The sequence below is a fragment of the Falco cherrug genome, chromosome 6 (assembly GCF_023634085.1).
Source record: "Falco cherrug isolate bFalChe1 chromosome 6, bFalChe1.pri, whole genome shotgun sequence".
Lineage (NCBI taxonomy): Eukaryota > Metazoa > Chordata > Aves > Falconiformes > Falconidae > Falco > Falco cherrug.
The window spans coordinates 80041264-80063396 of record NC_073702.1 but is presented as its reverse complement, the minus strand read 5'-3'; the positions used below and the strand labels follow the sequence as shown (position 1 = coordinate 80063396).

At 44.0% G+C, this 22133-nt stretch overlaps 1 protein-coding gene across 1 annotated transcript; it reads right to left on the bottom strand.

Moving 5' to 3' along the window:
- Nucleotides 1-312: 312 nt before the first annotated feature.
- TAF5L (TATA-box binding protein associated factor 5 like) lies at nucleotides 313-22081 on the bottom strand. Its single transcript, XM_055714221.1, has 5 exons — nucleotides 21859-22081; nucleotides 16738-16882; nucleotides 11854-11958; nucleotides 8291-9015; nucleotides 313-2260 (listed from the first exon to the last, which is right to left on the bottom strand). Exons 2-5 carry the CDS (start codon nucleotides 16877-16879, stop codon nucleotides 1463-1465), a joined length of 1770 nt encoding a protein of 589 aa, XP_055570196.1. The 5' UTR covers nucleotides 16880-16882; nucleotides 21859-22081; the 3' UTR covers nucleotides 313-1462.
- Nucleotides 22082-22133: the final 52 nt, after the last annotated feature.

Sequence of the window (22133 nt, the reverse complement as noted above, 5' to 3'; positions counted from 1 at the left end):
GGTGCACCTAGACCCTCCCCGTGTGTTTTAGCTGGCCTACAAAGCTGTGTCAACACCCTGCTCCGTGACCTGCCAAGTCAGCTCCGTGGACAGCAAGCAGGGGGTTATTAAAATAGCATGCACCGAGTGAGCGAGACCACCAGACTCAGCCTCCAAGTGCCAAGTGGGCTCTGGCTCAAGCAGCATCAGAGAAGCATGCTCCTGACCTCTCCTTCGCATGCAAGTCAGAGCAAATTTCCCAGAAAGGGACAAAACCATGTTGTTTTTTTTAAACTAAATGCTTTTAATAGAAAACAAAATACAAAATAACTCTTTCCAGAAAGCAGAAATATTTAATCTCTCCAAATGACAAACTAGAACGTGCTTTTTCTGCAGATCCTTGTTGTAAATGCTGATGACTTATCTCACAAAGTGTTCATGAAACTGATATTGCAACATGTTGAGAAAAATCCAACACTGGCAGAGCTGCCTCTGTTTATGCACAATAATTTAGTAATACTATTTTTTCCCATGTCATTTTGTATGTTGTCTCTCCCTGTCTCCCTCTCCCTAGACTGCCAATTTCCATTTACGGAAATATTTCTGTGAGGTGCAGTGGCGGATTGACATGCCTCATTTCCATTAGGAGTCCAAACTCAGCCGCTTCAGTTCTATTGTGTCCTCCCTCCAGACAAAGCAAGTTGTTTATTACCCTTAAAACCACTGCTCTACCCCCACTGTCTTCCCATCCTCAAAACACAGTGCAACCAGATTCAGAAAGATTCCTAATTAATGGAACATAAATACAAATATCACAGCTAGTACCAGGAACCAAACCCAAACGACAATGCAGAGATGGGCCCCAACTGAGGTCAGATTTCCATCCCCTCGCTAAAAAGAAAGATGGTATTTTCTACTTTAGCTAGTCCAAAATATTCCAGAAGTGCTCTAGGGAGCTGTAATATTTAGGACACTATCACTTAGAAAATAGATAATGTTCTTTTAATAGAGGGGTCTTAAGATGCTGGTCCTCTGCAATACCAGGAAAACAAAAGCAAAACAAACAAAACACACTGGGCCAGTAGTTCTCCACACACTCAAGCCTCAGTTAACAGTAGGTAACATGTGCCCATTAATCAATGCAGGATATTTAAGTGCAGGTCAGCAGCTTATCTGGTTGGCAGTTTCACTTGTCTGGACCAGGCTTTTGGTTTCCCCAAGCTACTGGCTTTACTCCCCTTGTCCCCATCCTTACAAGTTCAAGATTAGAATGCATACATATTTTTACCAGTTCTCCTTTTTTCCTTATTCCATTCAACAGCACAGGCCTTTTGTGGACAAGACATTTTAAAGCATTTGCATCACTCTGAACATGCCTTTCAAGGGGACAGAGGAAGAAAAGTGTTTCACAGTCAGTAATCTCAGCTTGCAATGGACTCTGGCATTCAATACACCCACCCACTTCCCTAAGAAAAAAAAATAATTAATGTTCCTGATTTTCTTGTGCAATTCCAGTCACTAGAAGAAGATTACAGGCCATAAACTGTACGCTCAGTACATTATTCATTTGTCCGGTATATACACCAACCAGTTCACTGGAAGACCCATCTGCAGGGGCATTGCAGTAAGTGTTCCGAATGTCCCAGACCCGGACTGAATTGTCCATCGACGCTGAAGCAATTAAACTACTATCGGGGCTAAAAGTAAGGCTGGTTATGTTGTCCGTGTGGCCCCTCAGTTCTTTGTAAAGAGTTCCTGATGCCAAGTCCCACAGCTTTAGCCGCTGGTCTTCACCCGCTGATGCCAGGTACTTACCGTTGGGAGAAAATGCAAGTGCTAGCACAGGGCCACGGTGGCCTGTGAAAAGACGCACTGAGTTGCCTTGCTGAGTGCTCCACAAGCGCACAGTTTTGTCCGTGGAGCCTGTTGCTAAGTAATTGGAATTGGGGTGGAACTTGACACAGTCTACATCCGCCAAATGGCCTGCGTATATTCGCAGCGGGTACGTCCGATCGAATGACCAGAGCCTCGCAGTGCGATCGTGGGAACCACTGGCAAAGTACAGGCTGCAGGGGCTAATATCCAAGTCCCAGACAGGATAGGCATGTCCTTGGTACAACACAGTGTTTGTAAAACTCCCAAGGTCCCAGTATCTGATGGACATGTCCTCAGAACAAGATAAGAGTCCTGAACTGTCTGAAAGGAACCTTGTGCTATACACAGGTCCACAGTGTCCTCTCAGGATCTTCATTTCTGTGCCTGCGCTGTCGTCCTCTTCCTCCTGGTTGGGGAGGAGAAAAAGAAACAAGAAAGGAAAGCATGTTTATTTGTTCAACAAATACAGGAACCACCATGAGGAAAACAGGCGGATGTTAATACAGAAGAAGTTATTTTAGACATGGCACGTTTTGTGCAACTCTTGAGGCACAAACATTGCTAGCGCACTTGCTACATCTAGGTCAATGCTGAAAGTGATGGCAAGATAAGACTTATATAAAGGTTTTATCTTCATTTTGGGTAGCCTCATGCTTACCCCAGAAGGCATCTTAACCTGGTACTATGTGCAAATAGGGGAAAAAAGGATATTTTATGATATTTATGATATTTTATGATATTAGGATATTTGCTAAAAACGTATGTTATTCCCTATCCACTCTCAACCAAACTTTTAGCTAAGATCTTGAAACAGATCTTTGTGTCTGTTCTTTGGTGTGGTCATTATTGGAAGTGAATCTCACAGAAGACAAAAAGAAACACAGATATCTTAAAAGGCAGGAGACTGAAAGACAAAGCATATTTGACAAGGTGTCTGCTGGACATTTTTAGTCCCACATGTGAACAGAAACCCAGTTAAGCTGTTATACCTATTTCTCCATGCAAGCTCCGTCAGGAGGCTTTCACATCCTCATCCTTCAAAAACAGCAAATGTATGCAGCTTATTTAGGTCAAAGGATCTGTTTTTGGGTAGAAGATGAATGAACACAAAAACGATGGCACTGGAAACCTTTTTATCCTGTAATTCTCCAATTCAAGTACCAGGGCAAATAGTCAAGTAAAGGCTTTCATGTTTAAAAACCGTTCAGTGAGCTGTGCTTACCAATGGAGGGTAAGAGCCTCTGAGTCTACTCAAGTAGCACCTCTCAACACTCAAAGGCTACAAGTTTCAACACATCTCAGCTCAAGAGAGTGTCCTTGCCTGACAAGCTGAGGTCTCACTGACAGAGTGCATGATAACCATGGCTTGGGGTGCACCTGTGTAAGCAGCCTGAGATCACCCTTCCTTGGGGCTATCAGGCAGACACTCTTCCTCAGTACTGAACCAGTAACACTCATCCACAGACAATCTGTGCACATCAAATATAACACAACGCCCTTTTGTTTGTGAGCAGCCCCTTTAACTTTTATCATCACCAACTGGCCCGTTTCCTGCAGAAGGAGCACTTCCTGCCCCGAGAGGAAACACAGTTCCCCAGGGCTGCTGGACTGCTGACGACCAGTACAAGCCAGTGTGTCATCAGCAGCTCTCTTGGCTGACATGACATCTCCTGTCCCTCTGACCTCAGGATCCACAGACAGTTTTGCTTCAGACTTAACAGTAGTCCTGAAAGCCCTTCTCCTCCAGTGGTTTCAAATCTCACATCAGAAGTGAGCAAAGTCTGAGCTAACTAGCTCGCTGTCTTTCTCCATCTCAGCTGTGTGTTGAGTAGTAAGCAGCAAGCTGTGTTTAGCAATGTTAATTCTCTTCAGAGTAGTCTGTGCCCATGCGAGTTTTATGATATGGCTGGGAGCCAACTTCATCTCTGCTATGGAGGGTAAGGCAGAGAGAAATTGCAGGCTCTAGCATGCAAAGCCCCATTCTTATTCAAATTGCTTTTTCTACCTCTGATAGACCTTTTCTTGCTGGAATCCACAGCATCTCTAGGCTGTTAACCACATTAAAGGAGAGAGGCTGACACCTGCAGCATTTTATACTATTTAATTATGACCATAAGATTCCTGACAAGTTACCAGTGGAAGCCCATTTAACTTACCTATATTGTATTATAGTTTCTGTAAATTCTGCAAGTCCAGGTACTTAATTTTGTGATTCCAAATTCATACAGGGCTGTTTGGGCTGCCTGCAAGCACATACTCTTTCTTACAAGCATGTACTCTTCTTCTTGTATTACAGTAGCAGCTTATTTGTCGATGCCTTCTGCAGCATTCAAAACCACGCTCCTACACAGTCACAGGTTGCAAGTCTTACTTCGACTTCTGTTTGAAACCCACTTAATATAACAACTGCACACTGTATTATAGCTCACCAAACCCAGTATGCCTATAACGCCTCCGCGTCGCTGAATTCTTCTGTTTCCTCCCTATCCAAGTCTGCTGACCGAATTAATAAAGCAGCTGAAATGCAGCCACTAAATTACTGCCTTGCAGAACCAAGCTTCATTACTTTGTCAGATCAAACACGGTGTTCCTTGCATCCCACAGCTACTACCATGTAGGTATGTATTTGCAGCAGCTATAGGAAGGTTGCAACCTGTGTTACAAATCAGCAGGGAGGCAGGAAATCCCTCTTCATAGTATTTTTTCAGGATTCCAATTCCACACACTGAATATATTTCCTGGATGTAACATACCACTGGAAACTACCCAGATATCAATTAGCTCCTTCTGAAACGGTTGCTGCTCGAGGTTAGCATGAACAATTTGTATTTCCTTGGAATGGACAAGAAATTAAGTTACATAAGCCTATTTTAATCAATAACCTAAATCCACACACACTAAAAGCTAACTTTTACTGTTTGAATTTTCCATTTTGAAAATAAGTACTATCAAAACAGATTTTAAGTAGTAGGATAGAACTAGAACACCTACTAATACTACTAAAACAACCTAAAAAACCAAATTTACCCTTCAACAGTGAACAGGAAAACTTCCTGAGCAAGTATAGGAATCCCCAAAATTATGTTATTAAGAAACTGGAAAGACCAAAAACGTTGGCATGTTTGGTTACACAGGACACTTTCCAAATGGTACACCTACGGACAGACTGCCCAACTCCTCAGCTATTACTTAAATCAGCAATGGATTTTGCATGACAGTCATTTGGACCCTTAAAAATGTACTGCTGATGCACTTAACCTTGTGAGCAGCAAACATTATCTAGCTGACAAAAATTATCTTGATCTTCCACCCAGCATAAGCCTCAAGGGAATGAGTAAGCCTGAAAAAGCAACAATGATAACCTCGAAAAAACAAAACAAAAGTTCACCCCACCCCTCCTTTTTTTTCTAACTAGTAACAGGTTTCCCTGGGTGTTGTGATCTCTCTCATCCTGCAAGTGTTCTTAAGATGTCAAAAGGGAAAGATCTCTTATCTGCCTATAGTAGGGAACTCCTAGCAGGGAAAGATGCAGAAGTAGATACCATGGGCTGTCTTTGCAGGACATTTCTTATCGCTCCTTCCAGAATTCCCTCCCACGTACCATCCACCAAAGTGTCAGCATCATCCCTGCTCATTACCACTTGAAGGACCACTGCCACTTAAAAAGCAGAATCCTAGAAGCAGAACTGAATATGGTCAAGTCTTAGTTTTCACAGAATTTAAAGGCTGCTACTCTTGTGGCTTGGAACAGAGATTATTATTTTCTGTTGTTGATTTACGTAGTACAGCCATGAGCATGGGAAAATTGCAAAGAGACAGACAATACGCCCATTTTCACAGCTGCAAAACTGCATTTTTGTACTGGACCTTAAGTAAAAGAGATTATGAAGTGACATTTGTGAGATGCTACTATAAAGAAAACAGAATTACTTTATCTCAAAATGGTAAGCTGCTTGTGTTTCCAAGAAGCAAGGCAACACTGGTGAAGTGCACGGGGGCATCACACTGAGCAATATTCACTACACCGAGCAGACAACTTTGTCCTTAGTGACGCAAAGGCTTTACGTGGTCTAGGAAAAAATTACGTTCTCTTAACACTTTTGCCAAGTCTCAACCTCATTTATATATATATATCTATGTATATACACAAAAAGAGTTAATAAACCCAGTAGTGCAGTTTTAGTGCCACCCTGAACAAGATCCACTGAAACTAGCACAGTTTTAGACTTCTGTATCTTCATAAACAGAAAGACCTATTTGCTTGCAGCAAATCAGAAACCAAGCTGAAGAATAATTATTTCAGGCACTACTATTTAAATACAGTATCTAAAGCTAATTAAACTATACAGACATCAAGCGAAACAAGCAACATGTAGAAACCTTACAAAACCCAATCAAGTTTAACATCCTCACAAGTTACTCTACAGAACTCACTGAAGTAATGTGAAAGCACATTCAGAATTTTTGATCTTTGTCAAAGTTTTCATCAGATTTATCGCTGTGCATTGCTGTTGATCAGACTGCAGTGACAGTCTGAAAAACAGCCCCTGTTCACACTGAGCTGCATTACTATAGCTGCAGCGTGGTCAGGGTGGTCTTGTTTGAGCTGTCTTAGTATCTGTGGCTTCCACTCCCATGGCACCCAAGTGGATGCTGGTCTGTTCCCACCTGCGACCCTGTGGGTGCCTGTGTATTTTCACTTAGGGCTTGCAGACACTGGGATTTATTTCCTTTGTAGTCTAAAGGCTTTCGTTTGCATTTGGGACATGTAACCAGCAATGCATTCAGGCTGATGTCCTCCTTTAACTTTGAACTCCTGATCAGTTTGCTATTTGTTTTGTCAGTGCTGGAAGTCATTCAGGGCAATGATGAGTATGATCCGTGCTGGTCTTTGACCAGTTTCTGGTTTTAGACCTGTGCACAAATACTGCAGGACACAGAAAATATTAAACAGCCAACAAGAGCCATTTGTACTCAAGCTTCCACGGCTGTTTCATAACACACGTACAATATGCAAGTATGTGCCTACGTGCCAAAAAAAGCTAATACACACTCCTGATAACCTGCCAATATCTCACTTTTCTATAGTCTGGAGCCAAAGGAGGTGACCTGCTGATCTACCAGAGAAGTTCTCCTCTGTTGCAGGTTATTGACTTTTGGTTTCCATGACAGGCAATACACAGTCACATGTCCTACGAGCTGTTGCAGCTTATAATGAAAACAAGTCCCTAGCTCTATCCTGGGCTAGTCTGACCCACTTACCTGCTCACCCTGCAGAAAGGGTTAACCTGGGAAGCAGTGAGCATGCCACTGTGCTATCTCACCTGGATGCCTGCCTCTAGTTCTCAAGCTGACTAACAAAGCAATCCCTAACCATAGATCTTGGCATACAGAAAGCTCTCTGCAGTCTTCCAAAATAAACAGAACCCTGCCACTAGGTAATTTTTATGAGAAGAAAAAACAGTGGAAAAAAGGATGTTTCCCCTGCTAAACGGTCAACACGAGCAAATGAGGGGTTTTTTTGGGGGCTCCCGCTGCCCCCACCCGCAAAAGGGAAGCGATTAAACAAGAGAAGAGTCACAAATTCTAGTCTCTAACCAAATATAAGATGCTATGTGGGAAGCTCTGGCAAGAGTGGAGGAAGGGTGGGACTAGAAGGCAAAAAGCAAAATAGAAAAAAGGGGGAGGGGGGAAGAGTAAATGAGAAGATGCTATCTAGCCTGGCATGTGAAGGCACACACATCCCTGTCCTTGTCTCCAGCACTCCAGAGTGGGAAGCCTCTGAAGTTTCTACACTGCAGGTTCCTTAGCAGAGCCATTTTGCATAATTTTTCCATGCCAACGCTTCACCTCTGGTTAAAGTGATTCCTGAAATAGAATTTTGCACTTAGGCATCTCTCCTTCTTCCAGAGGCCTCAGACCAGTCTCCTTTAGCTCCTTCCTTACTTTGTCTTTATTTTCCTCTGTCTGCATCTCTCCCCTGCTCTCCACCCTTCTGATATGGTGTTCTGAGCCATTTTCCTTCTAGTCTTCATTCACCACAGTGTTTTTACTGCCTGCATCTCTGTGTTTCATCTTCCCATCCAGAAGAAGGCTGCGTGCTCCTCAGGAAAGGGTGCCTTCTCTAGTCATCTGCCCTTACTGGGCTATCTGTGTACTGTCGTCTGTTCAAGGACAGCTGGAAGATCAGCACCTAGGACTAACAAACTATGACCCCAGCACAAACTCACTGCACCTTGGTGCAGTATTTATTTACAACCACTGCAGGAAAGAACAAGGCCACAAGCAAGCTATAAAATTTGTGTGGCAAGGCAGGCAGGTTGAGGACAGCCTCACAGTCCCCTAAGACAGTATTAGATACTCGACAAAGCAATGCTCAAAACACCTCGACAGAAAGGGTTGGGGGAAGAGGGGGTGGGGGGAAGGTTATCCAGACCTCCTCATCCAGGATGTCACAAGCCAGGCGGATGCGGGACACATCAACGAGGTGGGGCTCAGATTTTAACTTCCTGGAACGCAGGCTCCACAGCTTCACACACGAATTATCAAAGCCAGCAGCCAGCAGCCTGCTGTTTGGTGAAATCTCTGCAGTGTTCAGCAACTGCTCCGTGTTATAGAAGGCATAGAAACAGATGGTCGTTAAGGAAGGGGGCCCATCCTTGACACGTTTAATGCTGTCCTGCAGTAAATCCAGCGCCGCCTCATTTTGCAGAATGGAAGCTGGCACATCACTGGGTTCTAGGCCGTTGCTCTCGTTGCGTGAGGAGCTCCCACCAGCATAGAGCTGGTAGTCAGTCCTCTTGGCGGGCTGCACATCCAGGTGAATGTGCAAGGTCAGGACTTTGCACAGGGCGTTGTTGTTATCACTTTGGAGGTAGCGAAGAAGGTAGTTGTAGCTGTCCTCTTGAAGGCGGATGACATACTTGTTGTCCAGAAAAGCCCGGAGCTTCAAGTTGGACAGGATATCTTGAATAGTCATGGTAGTCTGCAACTGTTCAATGATATCCTTCTGGCTGGCATTCTGCAGGAACATGCCATGGAAGCGGCTGTAAAAACTGTCCACTGTGCTTTTTAGGCCATTCTGGACCATGTTCAGATGGAGGTAGACGAAGAGGGGATACAGAAGAGGCATCACTTCATGGCTGTGCTGTGAATCTGAATCTATATAAAAAAAAGCAACAAACTTTGAATGATTTCTCAATCCACGTTCTACTGGGAATAAAACAGAACAAGGACAATTACTGCAAAAAGCCTGGACAGTAGCATCAGAGAGCAAGCAAAAGAACACTTTTGTTGGGGCATCTAAGTGAACCTCTTCTGTCACCTGTGTATGGGATACATGGTACCTATTACAGATCTGAATAGAGATTTTCAAGTCAGTGAGGCACCTTGTCAGAACAAAACGCAGATATTTCAAAACCCTTTTTAAGTGTGGGCCAGCTATTAAAATACTACCTCATAAAACACGACAGCTGAATTTTTCTCCTGTTTATTTAAGAAGAAAAACTATGCCCTCTGTTTATTGCAATAAATGGCCTTTAAAATTTACTCATTATACTTAAAATAGTATTTAACATGCTTCAGTCATCATTATATACCCAGCTTGTGTGGGCCTTAACTTTGGTGGCTTTTTTCCATCTCAGCTTCGATAAAACTTGCATGTGGTGCTTTGGATGGAACTGATTTGTCTCCAGGGAAAGGGAAGCTGGTTTCCAAAATGTACTGCAGTGTGCTGCGCTCTTGTTTTATTTCTGTGCCTGCTCATGTGCATGCTTTCTCTCTCTCTCTCCCCTCTCTCTGCCAAGGCAAATCCCAGCAGTAATTCCCAGTACACAGTGTAACAATCTCCCAATTAGGCTGTGCTGTACCTTGCAGAGGCTAATCGGTACAACAGCTCCACCCCACCTCCTTCTCCAGCTTCTTGGGGCTGTTTTCCTGCCATGTTCAGCTGGCTGCAGAGCTGTAAGGAGCCGAGCCCAGCTGCAGAACACCATGGCAACATACAGGGCCACAACAACGAGTTACCAGAGAACCAAATGGTCCACATTACTGGAACAAAATAGGCATTGCTGATTCTCAAACAGCATTGCTGGTGTTTAAACAGCATTGCTTCTTTTCAGTTTGTTCTTCCCTTCTGTCACTCATTAATGCATATTCCTTTCCCCCCCCTTTCCATCAGGTTATTTTTCCTCTCCTGTTGAGCACTCTTCCAGACTTTCTCTGGTCCATACTGTGCCTCTGTCCCATTTCTCTTTAAGTAACCACAAAGTCTGTGTGGTGTGCAGTGTACACACATGTATTTGCATACTTAGCCATCATTCTCCTTTCTGACCTACTGAAACTGAGCCAAAGCCAGTGAAACCAGTGGTCATATGTAGTAAAAGCTCTAAGCAGCTAAGCAGGTGCTCTTCTCTTTGAAGGTGCTCTGGTCCAGAAATGCAACAAGAGGAAGGACCTCACTCTGCAGTGGGGGGGAAAAGGGAAGAGATGGGAAGTTTGCAGAAACAGGAATGACGAAAATGTTCCCCAGGAACATATGAAGAGACGCTACAGGAGCTGGGTCTGTCTAGTGTGGAGAATAAGGGGTATTCAGCTGCTGCCCTCGGTACCTAGTGAGTCATTATGGAGAAAAAGGAGCCAGCCTCAGAGTAAAAGTGAAAGGCCAACAGGAAAGCTGCTGCAAGGAAAATTCTCATCCACCTGATCAGCCCTGCAGCTGGTGCCCCCAGGTACAGAACAATCTCCACATTTTTTGATTCTCAAAACCTCGCTGGACAATGCCCTGAGCAACCTGATCAAACTCTGATCCTGCCCTGCTTTGAGCAGCTGATTGAACTAGAGACCTCTAGAGTAAGTCCTAAACTACTCAGTGGTCTTAAGTCCCCTGCCCACTCCTCAGTGCCCCTGGGGACAGGCATCACAGAAATGGGAAGCGTCCTGGTGTGCCTTATGGCTGCCTGGCAAGTTACTCCCTTGCAAAAAAAGCAGCAGTTCATGCGTGCAAGAACCCAAAACTGAGCAAGAGGGATAAAAAAGATGAAAACAGTTCACCTGAACACCAAAACCATGCACAGCGCTTCCTCAAGTGACACTTAGATCACTCAACAGAGCAATCATACTTCTCAAAAATCCATTAAACCATAAAAATTTACTTCCAATACTGAAGGCCAATGGTGTTGAACTGCTCTAGGCAGCAAGGCTAAGACTTCACTATTTTCTGCCTCTGCCTTCCTGTCTGCCTCCTTCCCTTTCCCTTGAACAACTATCAGGAATATTAATCCTAGTGTTACACACACTAGGATCAAATCCTTACGCTGGACAAATGCAGACATGCCTGAAGGTGGGAGGAGTGGCAACCTCACTTCCCTTGGTACCATTCTCTAAAAATCCTATCTGCTCTCTTCTTCCCACATTTGAGGTATAGAAGAAATAAGGTCATTCCCAAGTGTAGCTTTTATTTTAATTATTAAAAAACTATAAAAAGAAAAATAATTATTGTCTTCTGCATTACACTACGGAACAAGAGTATTTTTTTACTTTCTGTCATACACCTCCAGTCTCAAAGCCAGTAATTTAAGGGAACAAATTCCCCCTTAAAACTCTAGACCACCATAAAAATAAGCCAATTATGAATAAAATTAAACCCCTAAACTAGGAGACAGCAGGGAACTACACTAATTTCTAAGTTATCTGCCTTTCACATAAACCACTCTAATCTTCCTGCTCGTCCTGTATATATATGCTGTTGTCTAAAAGATCCACAAATGTCAAATGCTTGAATAAGAACGGGCAGTCAGCGATCTACAAAACCCAAAGGTACTCAGCAGCAGTCAGACAACAAAACATCAAATATTTCTGATTGTAGTAACTGCAACCTCAAAACCAGAAATCTAAAGATTGTTAGGGACGTGATTATATAAATTTTATTATATTGTCCTTTACTCCTTGAAATGACAAAAAAGGCAGCTACTTTCCTCTTCCTTGCTTCCTGATATTTACCTGTGAGAAAATTGCGTAATCGTCCAAATTGTACTTCATATTGCTGTGGCTCTGCCAGGCAGGGAGCTGCAGACACAACGTTGGCACAACCAGATTCAGACTGGACTGTGAAATAAAGTAAGTAAAAATTAGATCAGGATTTAAGGAGTTTTACACGTGTGTCTGGAAACAAAGCTTCTCATAAAATCCAACGCAGCCACCAAGATGACATTCCTGGGATGACATAGTCCAAAGCATCTAAACATGGCATTAACAACCTAGACAGAACACGAATGAGAAAGTACACTGAAAGCTTCAAAAAAACCACCCTCTAAAAACCTCAGCAACTCACCTGCTCCCCCCAGAATACATTTTTATGATTTCAAACATAACCTTCAGTTCCCAAGAAATTCAGAATCACACCATCATAGATCTCTTAACAGTTTTACAAGATACTCAGCAGTTTTACTACTTCGCACTCAGAAAAGATGAGGAAAGCAATCTACAACTTTCTCCAAGACAAAGTTTCTTTTTAGTGAGACCCACCAACCATCATGGACAGAAGGTCTGCCACTACCCAAGTCTCAAATTCCTCATCGCAGTCATCATCATTTATCAGTCTCCCAGAAGTGGTGGTGGAAACACACTGACTCTCTAAGCAAACACTTACAAGTTTTTAATCAAAATGTGTCTTCTTCCCTGAGGATTCTGCAATAAAGAACAGTTGGCATCTGACAAACCCAGTTGTTACGGTCTCCTAAGATGGTGTTAAACTGATTTTCAGAACCAGTATCAACTCTGATAAAAGTGGTTCTGAACTATTTAGAGAGAGAATCGGCTTCTCCTTCTTTGGCACCAGACACCTTTGCTCTACTGCTCATCTCTCTGAATCCGACAGGGATCTTTGTGCAAGTTTATGTACACCCACCAACATACCCTAAGCATATACAAATACCACTGATTAGAAACTTCAAAGATCTTCTAAGAAGAACACAGAAGGGCAAGGAGTTTCACTGTTCTCCTTTCCAACTTTTTTTCCCAATGCATAACTTCCCCTCCACAAAACCCATTTTCATCACTCTTAATGCCTTCAACTTTTTCCAGTCTCCCCTGCCCCTTTCCCGCTCCGCTCCCCGCCCCCTTGCCTCCCTACTCCTGATTGATCATTTTCTGTTCCAACATTTGACTCATGCACAGTCTGACAGCCCTGGGAGTCTATAAACAACATCATAAAATGTTCACATGCTAAAGAGAGATAGGCCAGCCTCCAGCTCATCTCAGTGCTTCTAATTTAAAAGAGATCAGCACATGGCATTCAGGCAGCCTGTTGCTATTCTCCCCTCACTCTCTCCCTGGTAATACACAGGTCTATCTTCCTGGAGCTTAGGGAAATACATGAGCTATGTTTTACTAATTCTCCAGGGCAAGCTCAATTCGGCTTTGGAAACAGAGAGCTGGGCTGTACTCATCATCCCCTCATGGGAAAAAACAAATACAGATTCCAGCACCAATACCCTATCTTCTCTCCCATCAGTTTAGAAATAAACAAATATAATCTGCCAAAAGTCACAGATAACACTGCACTTTCTACAGCCTGGCTGCTTCAGAAACTCAAAACTGGTAAGAACACCAGGCTCACATACCAGTATTACTCAACAGCTGGAGTAAAAAATTCTGCTATTCTGACTTAAAAATGAATATAATCACCATTTAGCATGAGAAAGTAAACTGCATGGGTGCACACATAGCAACTAAAAAATGCTTAGTGAGTTTTCAGTGTCACTCATACTACTCACTGTAAGAGCAAAGAAAACCAGAAATGTGAGGGCTGCCTTTTACATTGTGTCACAGGGTTATATACAAGTGTCAACTCCCCAGAGTTCTGGTGGCCTCATGTCAGCAAGAATGACAATGACTTGCCACCTAGCTCGTGCCATGCAAGCCCAACTTACTGTCCTTGGCTTTATGACGTGCTCCTTCCGTGCCACTTATTCAACTTTCTCTGCATAAACAACTTAATTCCAAAATGAAGATACACTTCATGGTTCCGAAAGAGGAACATCAACTTTGGCTACCTATGCTGGAACAGTCTGATGAGGTAATCATCAGGCAAGTATGCCCTGCTCTTTCAGTAATGATGCTAGAGCTCATTCCCATCCCAACAAACCCTACACACCAGTTACAAGTTCAAATTCTAATTCTTTTCCTTCCCAAAACTTTACACCAACCAGAACTGCAAAAAAGATCAAGAGCTCAACTGATTCCAAAACAAGAGTAAATTTTCAAGCGCATTTTTCTCCTTGTAGAAATAAAACACTGACCATAGCCTTCCCACACATTAATAAATTCACCACAGTTTATTTTCCACCTTCCCCAGAGGTCACAAGAACATCTATTGGAAACTTCTGCTCCTTGACTTCACTTCCAGTACTCGCAGCCAGCTATGCAACCTGATAGCAAATTCAAAGGAACTCACTCCTAACTCAGGCAGTACCCTCCTGGTCTTGTGTGTTGGCTACAAGCAGCATTGCTTTCAGCTAACAAATGCAGGACTACTGTAAACACTGTTTAACAGCAACTGATTCCTCTTTTACATGAGTGTGATGACATATAATTTTACATTATTTCAGATAGTCCTATATGTTGATAGTATACTACGGGCATTATTGGAGGAACCTGTTCCTTAGTCACACATTCTTTCCTCAAATATTCTTCTAGTTTTCTACAGAAATATGGGATAGTCACGAGGAAGCTCTGTGCTGTATTTTACTGCAGATGTGATTGGACAGGGTGCTAGATAATGTCATCTGGGCTTCCTTTCCCACAAAAGGTTGGACCAGATCATCTTTGAGGTCCCTTCCAACTTGGGCTGCTCTATGATTCTGTGAAAACAGAGCTGTACAGATACAGCATGTGTATGAAGCAATGGAGGAGGGCTGAACTGATGAGACTCTGGAAGAAGACAAAAAAAAATGCTGAGGTAAAACTGAAAACCAAAACTATTTAAAACCACAATCAGAGGACAGTTTTCACTATGAAGGAAGAAATCACACAATTGAAGACAGAAGTAAGCAACTCCATTAATTTAAAGCCAAACAAAAGAAAAGAGCTGAACAGAAAAAGCAAGGTTAAGGAACAAGCACAAACAACTTCAGAAAAAAATGTTTGATTGCTTTCCCCAAAATAAAGCACCGCAGGCTTTAGAATCCGGCCAGTTTTTACTCAGTTTGCAAAACTAAGGTGACTGCAGCAGAAAGTATTTTCAGCCTCTGTTGTCAGAATAACAAGAAGCTGGGTTGTTCTTTTTCAACAGTCATTCATGGAACTGTAGCATACTGACAGCTTACTACAAGCATGTTTGACAAGGAGGAGTTAGTAGCTGAATACATGAGAGCAGACCATTTTCAGTTCTAATGAAAACTGATGACTAAGTTCTGAATCACCCGCCACAAAACCCTTGTACTGGCAAGAAGATACAGACTAATAAGAAGAAATTTAGTAATAACATTTGGTGGAAGATTAGTAAAAAGACAAAATCCAATCAAACACTCATTCACACTCTTTACCAAGGTAAAAAGATTTTTTTTCTCCATGATGCCATATGCAAATGCAAGGGCTTATAATCCAATTCATGTCTCCTACTTCAGATACTCTTGTGTCCTCCTAGTATAGTTGGTCCCAAGTTTTACATTTCATCGCTGACTTTCTACTCACCTCTCCCATAAAACTGCCCATCAAAAACAATTCAGCATTTTACTTCGGTTTCATTCCTTCCCTATCTCCCCTAGTATTATTTCAGGGAGTCACAACAAACTTCTGATAATTACTTTGAAAAGAGCAAGGAAATTAAAAACACTAAGAAGATGTAAGTCACTTCTCATAACAAAACATTACACAACTGCTTTCAGGCCCCTGAGAGATCAGCTTGGACATTTACCCACAAGTCACTCGTATTTGGATTATAACAATGGCAGTATACTCTGGAGGTGGGAAGACCTATTTTGACATCCAATCTTATCTAGCTACAAGCACAGAGCTATACTGCAACAAATGTTTTGTCAAATCAAGTTGTACCGCAAGTAACTAAGGTATCCACCACTCTTTGCCTGAGATGCTGTCATGATCTAAACAGTTTCATTAACAGAAAGTATTTCCTTCTTGCACTTCCACCGAAAGGTTGGCCCAGTATTTATTTTCTATTACTTTCACAAGTAAATTTAATTTTTATAACCTCCACATTGCTTACGTCCATTCAAAATCTGTATGCACTCAAGCAGCAGCGTAGTTTGTTGTAAGAAAAATAATTACAATGAAGACTATCACAGACATGATTTAAAAAGAAAATAGCTTAACAGGATTCAGAAGACTTTAAGAACGAGGAGAAAGAGCATGCAGGAGAATCAACTGTCTCATCCATTGAATGTGGTAGTCCCCCCCTGTTCCCCCCAAAAGTGACAGAGCAGAGCTTTCACAACTAGAAAGCTGACTGGGCCAGAAAAAGAAACAGCCTGTACCACCTCCATTTCACATGATACAGCTCTCCTGGAATACAAAGGTACAACTGATTTTTCCTGCTTCTACTTAATTCCTTATGTAGGTTCTTCTCACCTCTGACCCAAAGAACCAATGCTCACCAGGCTTCATGTTCTTTGGGATACAACAGACACATTTTCTCTACCCTGACCTGGTATTTCAGCCTGCTGTTTCACTGACCACAAATCTCACCTTGTTACACTTTCACCCACATTTCCATTCTTCAAACGTTTGTAACATACCAACTTCACACTGGCAAGTGTCTTTATTTCAGAAGGAGAGCTGTCCATAGGTGCAGACAAATTCACGTATACACACTCAACTTGTCACAACTCTGCCAAGAAGCACACAAGGGAAATACGATAGGATTACCTGTGAGATTAGCTGCCATCTCTTCAGCAGTCTGACACAGCCTCAGCCCTTGTTTTAGGGGACCTTCTGAGTCCACATACTGACGGCGCTTGAGGTAGCAGGACACTGCCATCTGAATCTGTTCTGTGCGTACGCGTTTCATGACCTCAAAAGAAAAGAAAGAGATGATGAGGCTCTGTGTAGTTAACTGAGATCAACATACACCGCAGCTGTATTAAAACTGATAGAAAACAAACGGCTCAGTATTTTCATTGCTGAAGTCAAACAACTTCATTACTCAAGTATGAAACAAAACCTTGAGGCGATTGCCTCTCAGTACTAAGGCGTAACTAGACACTTCGAATCAGATCCCTGAAGGTATTTTGCTGCCTAATTCTACTAATTTCACTGAGGAATCAAAAATACTTTTGAGGATTCTGGACTAAAACCACAGTGGTGAGCTGAAGCATTTGGTTTTTTTAAAAATAACTCGTTAAAAAGGGAATGTTTCTCCTCCTTGATTTTTGATAGTAGCAGTTTGGGTATTTTCCAGTTGTTTTCTGATTCCTATGTTTGATCAACCAACAAAACAATTCCAGAAGAGTCAAGGGAATGAGGAATTAATATACAAAGAAGGAAACTTGAGAATCATAATGCTTTATATAGCATACCTGCTTGGGGAGCCTAGAAAGCAACAGCTTATCACCTGAACGTAAAGGTTAGAGCCAGACTTCTGGCACTTCAGTCAGGTAAGCCCCCAGAAAAATACCCAGGTCAATCAAAACAAAAGCAGAGTTTTCTGCCTTTTTCACCTGCCCCCATCTATCCAGATTTCCCTCCTACAAAAGTTAGGGAAATAATAATTCAAAATAATCCTTTGATGTTTCCTTTATACAAATTTTGAAAGCCATCCTCACAAACACCACTTGGTAGTATCTCGATACTGAAAGGAGCCCGATGCTAGCTTTTGGCCTCTGGCTTGTAATAAAAGAGCCTCAGTAAGATGAATGCAATAGCTCTCTTGCTATTTCAGTCGTCCCTGACTGCCACCAACCTTTCGCAATAGCCATCTATTTTACACCAAAGTTTAGATAACCTGAAGAGCTTTAAAAAAAGCAGAACTAAGCAACAGTTTCATTCTACCAGAATAATAGGTAAAGCTTGCCTTAAGATAGTTCTACACCTTACAGCCCCACTATCAATGACCTGCACACGTTTTACAAGCACACAGGTTTTCTGGTTTGAGTAGCTAAACCTGATTAAACACAACTTCTCAGAGAGACAGACAAGGATGCCCTTCCCCCCCTTATAAGAACCGCATTTCTAACAAAATGACAGCTTTAAAAATATGACCATAAATGAGCCTTTTCTAATACCCATGCACACACACTTAGTGCTTATCTCAGCTGCTAGAACAATAAGCCCTCTGTGAAGTTCCAAGCAGATGGGGATGCAAGGTTTCAGCAAAAGTTACTTTAAACAGACATGCGGAATTGCAAACCCATATATGCTTTGGCAAAAACCTTAAAAATTTGATTTCCGTTTGTTCTCACAAGTGAAGCAATGGTTGAGAGTGGGGAAGGGGCATCAACAGGTGTGGAGTTTTCAAAGCATTTCCAGATAGCACCATTAAAATCTTGCGTTTCAACCACAACTTTTTCCACTCCAAAAGCAAACTTCCTTTTCACCTTCCTTGCAACTGAAGAAATTATATCTGAGACTTTGTCTCAAACATAATGCTTTTTCTGCTGCACAGAACTGTAAGACAGACAGAATTCTAATGAAGACCACAAAGAAGGGAGGACACAGGGCTGGACCGGCATCTTAGCACCCCTCCTAAAAAAAACCCTTAACTGAACTTCACGATGTATTATGTTACCATTCTGCATTTCAGACAGCAGCATGGACTCACGCACAAGTGACCTGCCCAGGACCACATTAACGCCTCTGCACGCGGTCTGCCACACAGCGTAAGTTTAGGTAGCAACTTAATTGTATTTGAGATGCTCTCATAGATGCTTAATTCAGGTCTAAAAACTGTTTGCATCTAGACGGTTGTATTTGGCTTCTATTCCAAGAGAAACTCACTCCCAAAATGGCATGGAACAGATTCAACTAGATGTTTCTGAAGTGGTTTAGCCAGTCAGAACTGTGCGAATCAGCCTCAGGTCTGTGGTTCAATTGCAAAGAGAGAGCACCTAGAAATATCCTTGCCCATACTTTTTTGCTTCAGTTACACGATCAGTCTGCACTAGGTTAGATTTGGTGGGAAAACCCTTATTCGTTGTGGCACAGCATACATTTACAGATAATTCCCCTCATAAACTCATAATGGACCAGAGAAACTAAGAATTGGTGTGTGGAAGATGCAGGATTCAGAGGACCCTTTGAAATGACAGTGACAAACACGAGAAGCACCGAGATCAGCCTTTTCAAGCTGCTGAGTGAGCACATGACCAACAGAGAAAACAGTAAATTTTAAATGATAGGCAAAAAAAGCAGTAGATTATCCAGTAGTCTCAAATTCTAACACAAGGAACAGACATTTCAACAGCAAGAGAGAAGGGCCTGGGAAAGGAGCAGTCACTGACAGCTGATTCAAATCTGACCTTTTTCAGAGCTTTGGGGATAACAGGGAAGCCCCACTTCTTCAGCCAAGGCTAGTAAGGCAGTGTTCGCAGCTGCTTTATGCAATCTGTACAGCTTCCTGCTCCCTTCCCATACCTTCTATACTTCTCTGGGCAGTCACAGTAGTGGGTGTTAAGTACCTCAAGATATCTTTCCCTACTCCCAGGTGACAGACCAGGAACTACCTTACAGGAAATGCATCTTCACCGAGAAACACCCGTTGGCAGCCACACTATCACCTCTACTTTCATTTCAGGTCTTTGTTTCTTCATTCACCTTGCCTTTATACTTCACCCTCAGCACTACAAAGAGTGATGTCACAAGGAGCAGGGAAAGCAGTCATGAAAAGTGCAAGAAAAGCAAAACCAACATTCCTACAAATATTCTTTATCAAGCCCTCAAAATCAAAGTACATCATAAAATAAACATAAGGACAGGCTGCAAAAATGCCTTTAGCTGGGTTCAAGCTGAGCCAGCTCACAACAGGTCAGGGATGCAGAATTTAAAGGCAAAAAAGGACAATCCTGCCATTTTAACCTCCAAACAATTTTAAGACATGGCAGGAGGCTTGGAACTAGATGATACTTTAAGATCCCTTTCAACTCAACCCATTCTATAATTAATGAAAATAATTTCATTGAAATATGAAACAAACTGAAAAGCATATAGCGTTCCCTGTCCATGCCTGCAGAAAGCTTGAACAGTTGCTCAAAAGTCCCAGCTGCTTCATTCTTCTCAAACAGCCAGAGAACAATAAATACTAATGCCATTAACCATTTTTACTGATAAGCAAAATACATAAGGGAAAAGAGAAGAACACATTGGGAGTCTGCACAGCTACAATGCAGCACCTTCTGCAGTGTCACAAATCGGAGCACCAAAGAAAAAAAAGAAGGGATATTAGGTTAATTTTTTTTGAGGAACCAAAACCACTGAAGAAACCCAGAGGAGCGGCTGATGATACAAAACGCATCACAAGTTCCTCTTTCCTAGAAAAGCTGGAAATTAGCTGGGTACTAAGCACTGGGCCAAGGAAATTAATTTCCTGCCCATGCTACATCTCAGGTACAGGTTTAGGCAGATTCCACGGCCCTGAAACATTACCAGTATAGACACAGGAAAAAGAGCCTGGAAACTAGTATTGGAAATGCTGCTTTTAAAGATTCTGCGTTCCTGTCTTGACACTGGGACAGCAGCCTCTTCCTTCCAACAGACTGAGGAAAGACTAGTGAGCTTCACAGCAGAACCAAGGACAAGCAATCTTATAAAACATAAAAAACCAATAAAACAATCATCAGAAGCATATTTTGAATACCATCTACTGAGAACAGTGTTTCAGGCTTCAGTTGTAGGCAGAGAAGTACCACCCACTACAGGTGAAATTTAGGACCTACCAACAATTCTAGATTACCTAATTTTTAATTTTGTGACGTTAAATTCATCTAAGAGTTACAAAATTTCAGAATAAACAAGAGAAGGCTAAACTAATATGAAGACAACCGTGGACCTAGAGATGAGGGACTTCACGCATGCAGCAGCTGCAATTCAGAAAAAGAGCCAAGTAACCATGACGGGTCAACATGGAGACGCAGCGTGGTGGTGGTGGTGCAAAATAGGAAAAGTGCTGCAGGTATCAGGAACTAGAGGTGGCTTTGGCCTGAGCAGTGGCGATTGAGCAAAGAGGCTGAGAAGAAACCGCTGCGATTTTAGAAAACCCTGCATCCATCCGCATTGGCCCTAGATTCGGCTCACGAATTAAGCACTGCCAATTCCTCAGTGTTGCTGCTTTTTTTTTTTTCCTCATCTTAACGTGCGAAGGCAGAGCCAAGCAGCGCGCTGCTTCACCCCTTTGCTGCTTCATGCCTTTGAAGTCCTCTGCGCTACCTGGGCAGGACACGGCTTCGCTCCTGCCCCCTACACACCGCCCCCCGCCCTCCGCCGGCTCCGGGCGCGGAGCCGCCGCCAGGCCCTGCGCGCAGAACCGGGCCGGGCCGGGGTCCCGCCGAGCTCCAGCCCGGCCCGGGGCGCCGCGGGCTGTGTTGCCTGCCGGGCGGCGGGGGGCTGCGGAGCGCTGGCCGAGGGGAGGCGAAAGCGAAAGTCTTCCCTTGTCAGGTTGAAAAAAAAAAATTAACAAAAAGGAGATGGGAAGGGAAGCGGTGCGGCAAGGAGCTCGCTGAGCCCACCCTGGGCAAAAAACCAAACCCGCCCCTGACGAGCGCAGCCCCCCCGCCCCCCAGCCGCAGGGCAGGCCCCCGCCCCCGACCCCCCGCGGCTGCCCCCGAGGGCCGCACCCGAGCCCGCGCCCCCGCCCGCGGCCGCCGGCCTCCCGGGAGCCGCCTGCCGGGCCGGGCCAGGCCGGGCCTGCGGGCCTCCGCCACGAGGCGCCCGGCGGGGCGCCCGGGGCCCGCTCCCGCCGCCGGCCGGCACCGCCCCCCCCCCGCCCCGCGCTGCCCCCCCGTCCCCTGCGGGCCTCGGGCCACAGCCCCGCGCCGGTCCCCGCTCCCCGCCACTCACTGAGCATCGCAGGCGGCGGCGGCGGGAGGCGGGGGCCGGCGGTGCCGAGGGGGCGCTGTCACTGCGCCCAGCGGCGCCAGGCGCTGCGGGCGGGCGCGCCGCCGCTGCCGCCTCCCCTGGGTGCCGGTGGTGGTGGCGCTGGTGCGGCCGGTGCTGCCCGGGGGCCGGCGGCGGCTGGCGGCGGCCGCTCCATGGCTGGCTGACACACGCCGCGGCGGGCGGGCGGGCGCGGGGGGGGGGGGAGCGGGGCTGGGGCCGCCCCGCGCGCAGGCGCC

What these genes read in the sequence shown, in the direction of transcription:
- TAF5L (XM_055714221.1), bottom strand. Translation starts at nt 16,879, where the DNA reads ATGAAACGCGTACGCACAGAACAGATTCAGATGGCAGTGTCCTGCTAC. An exon ending in GATGGCAGCTAATCTCACAG is followed by an intron (nt 11,959 to 16,737) that starts GTAATCCTATCG and finishes TTTATTTCACAG; the next exon opens with TCCAGTCTGAATCTGGTTGT. An exon ending in GTGACATCCTGGATGAGGAG is followed by an intron (nt 2,261 to 8,290) that starts GTCTGGATAACC and finishes CTCCCCAACCAG; the next exon opens with GAGGAAGAGGACGACAGCGC.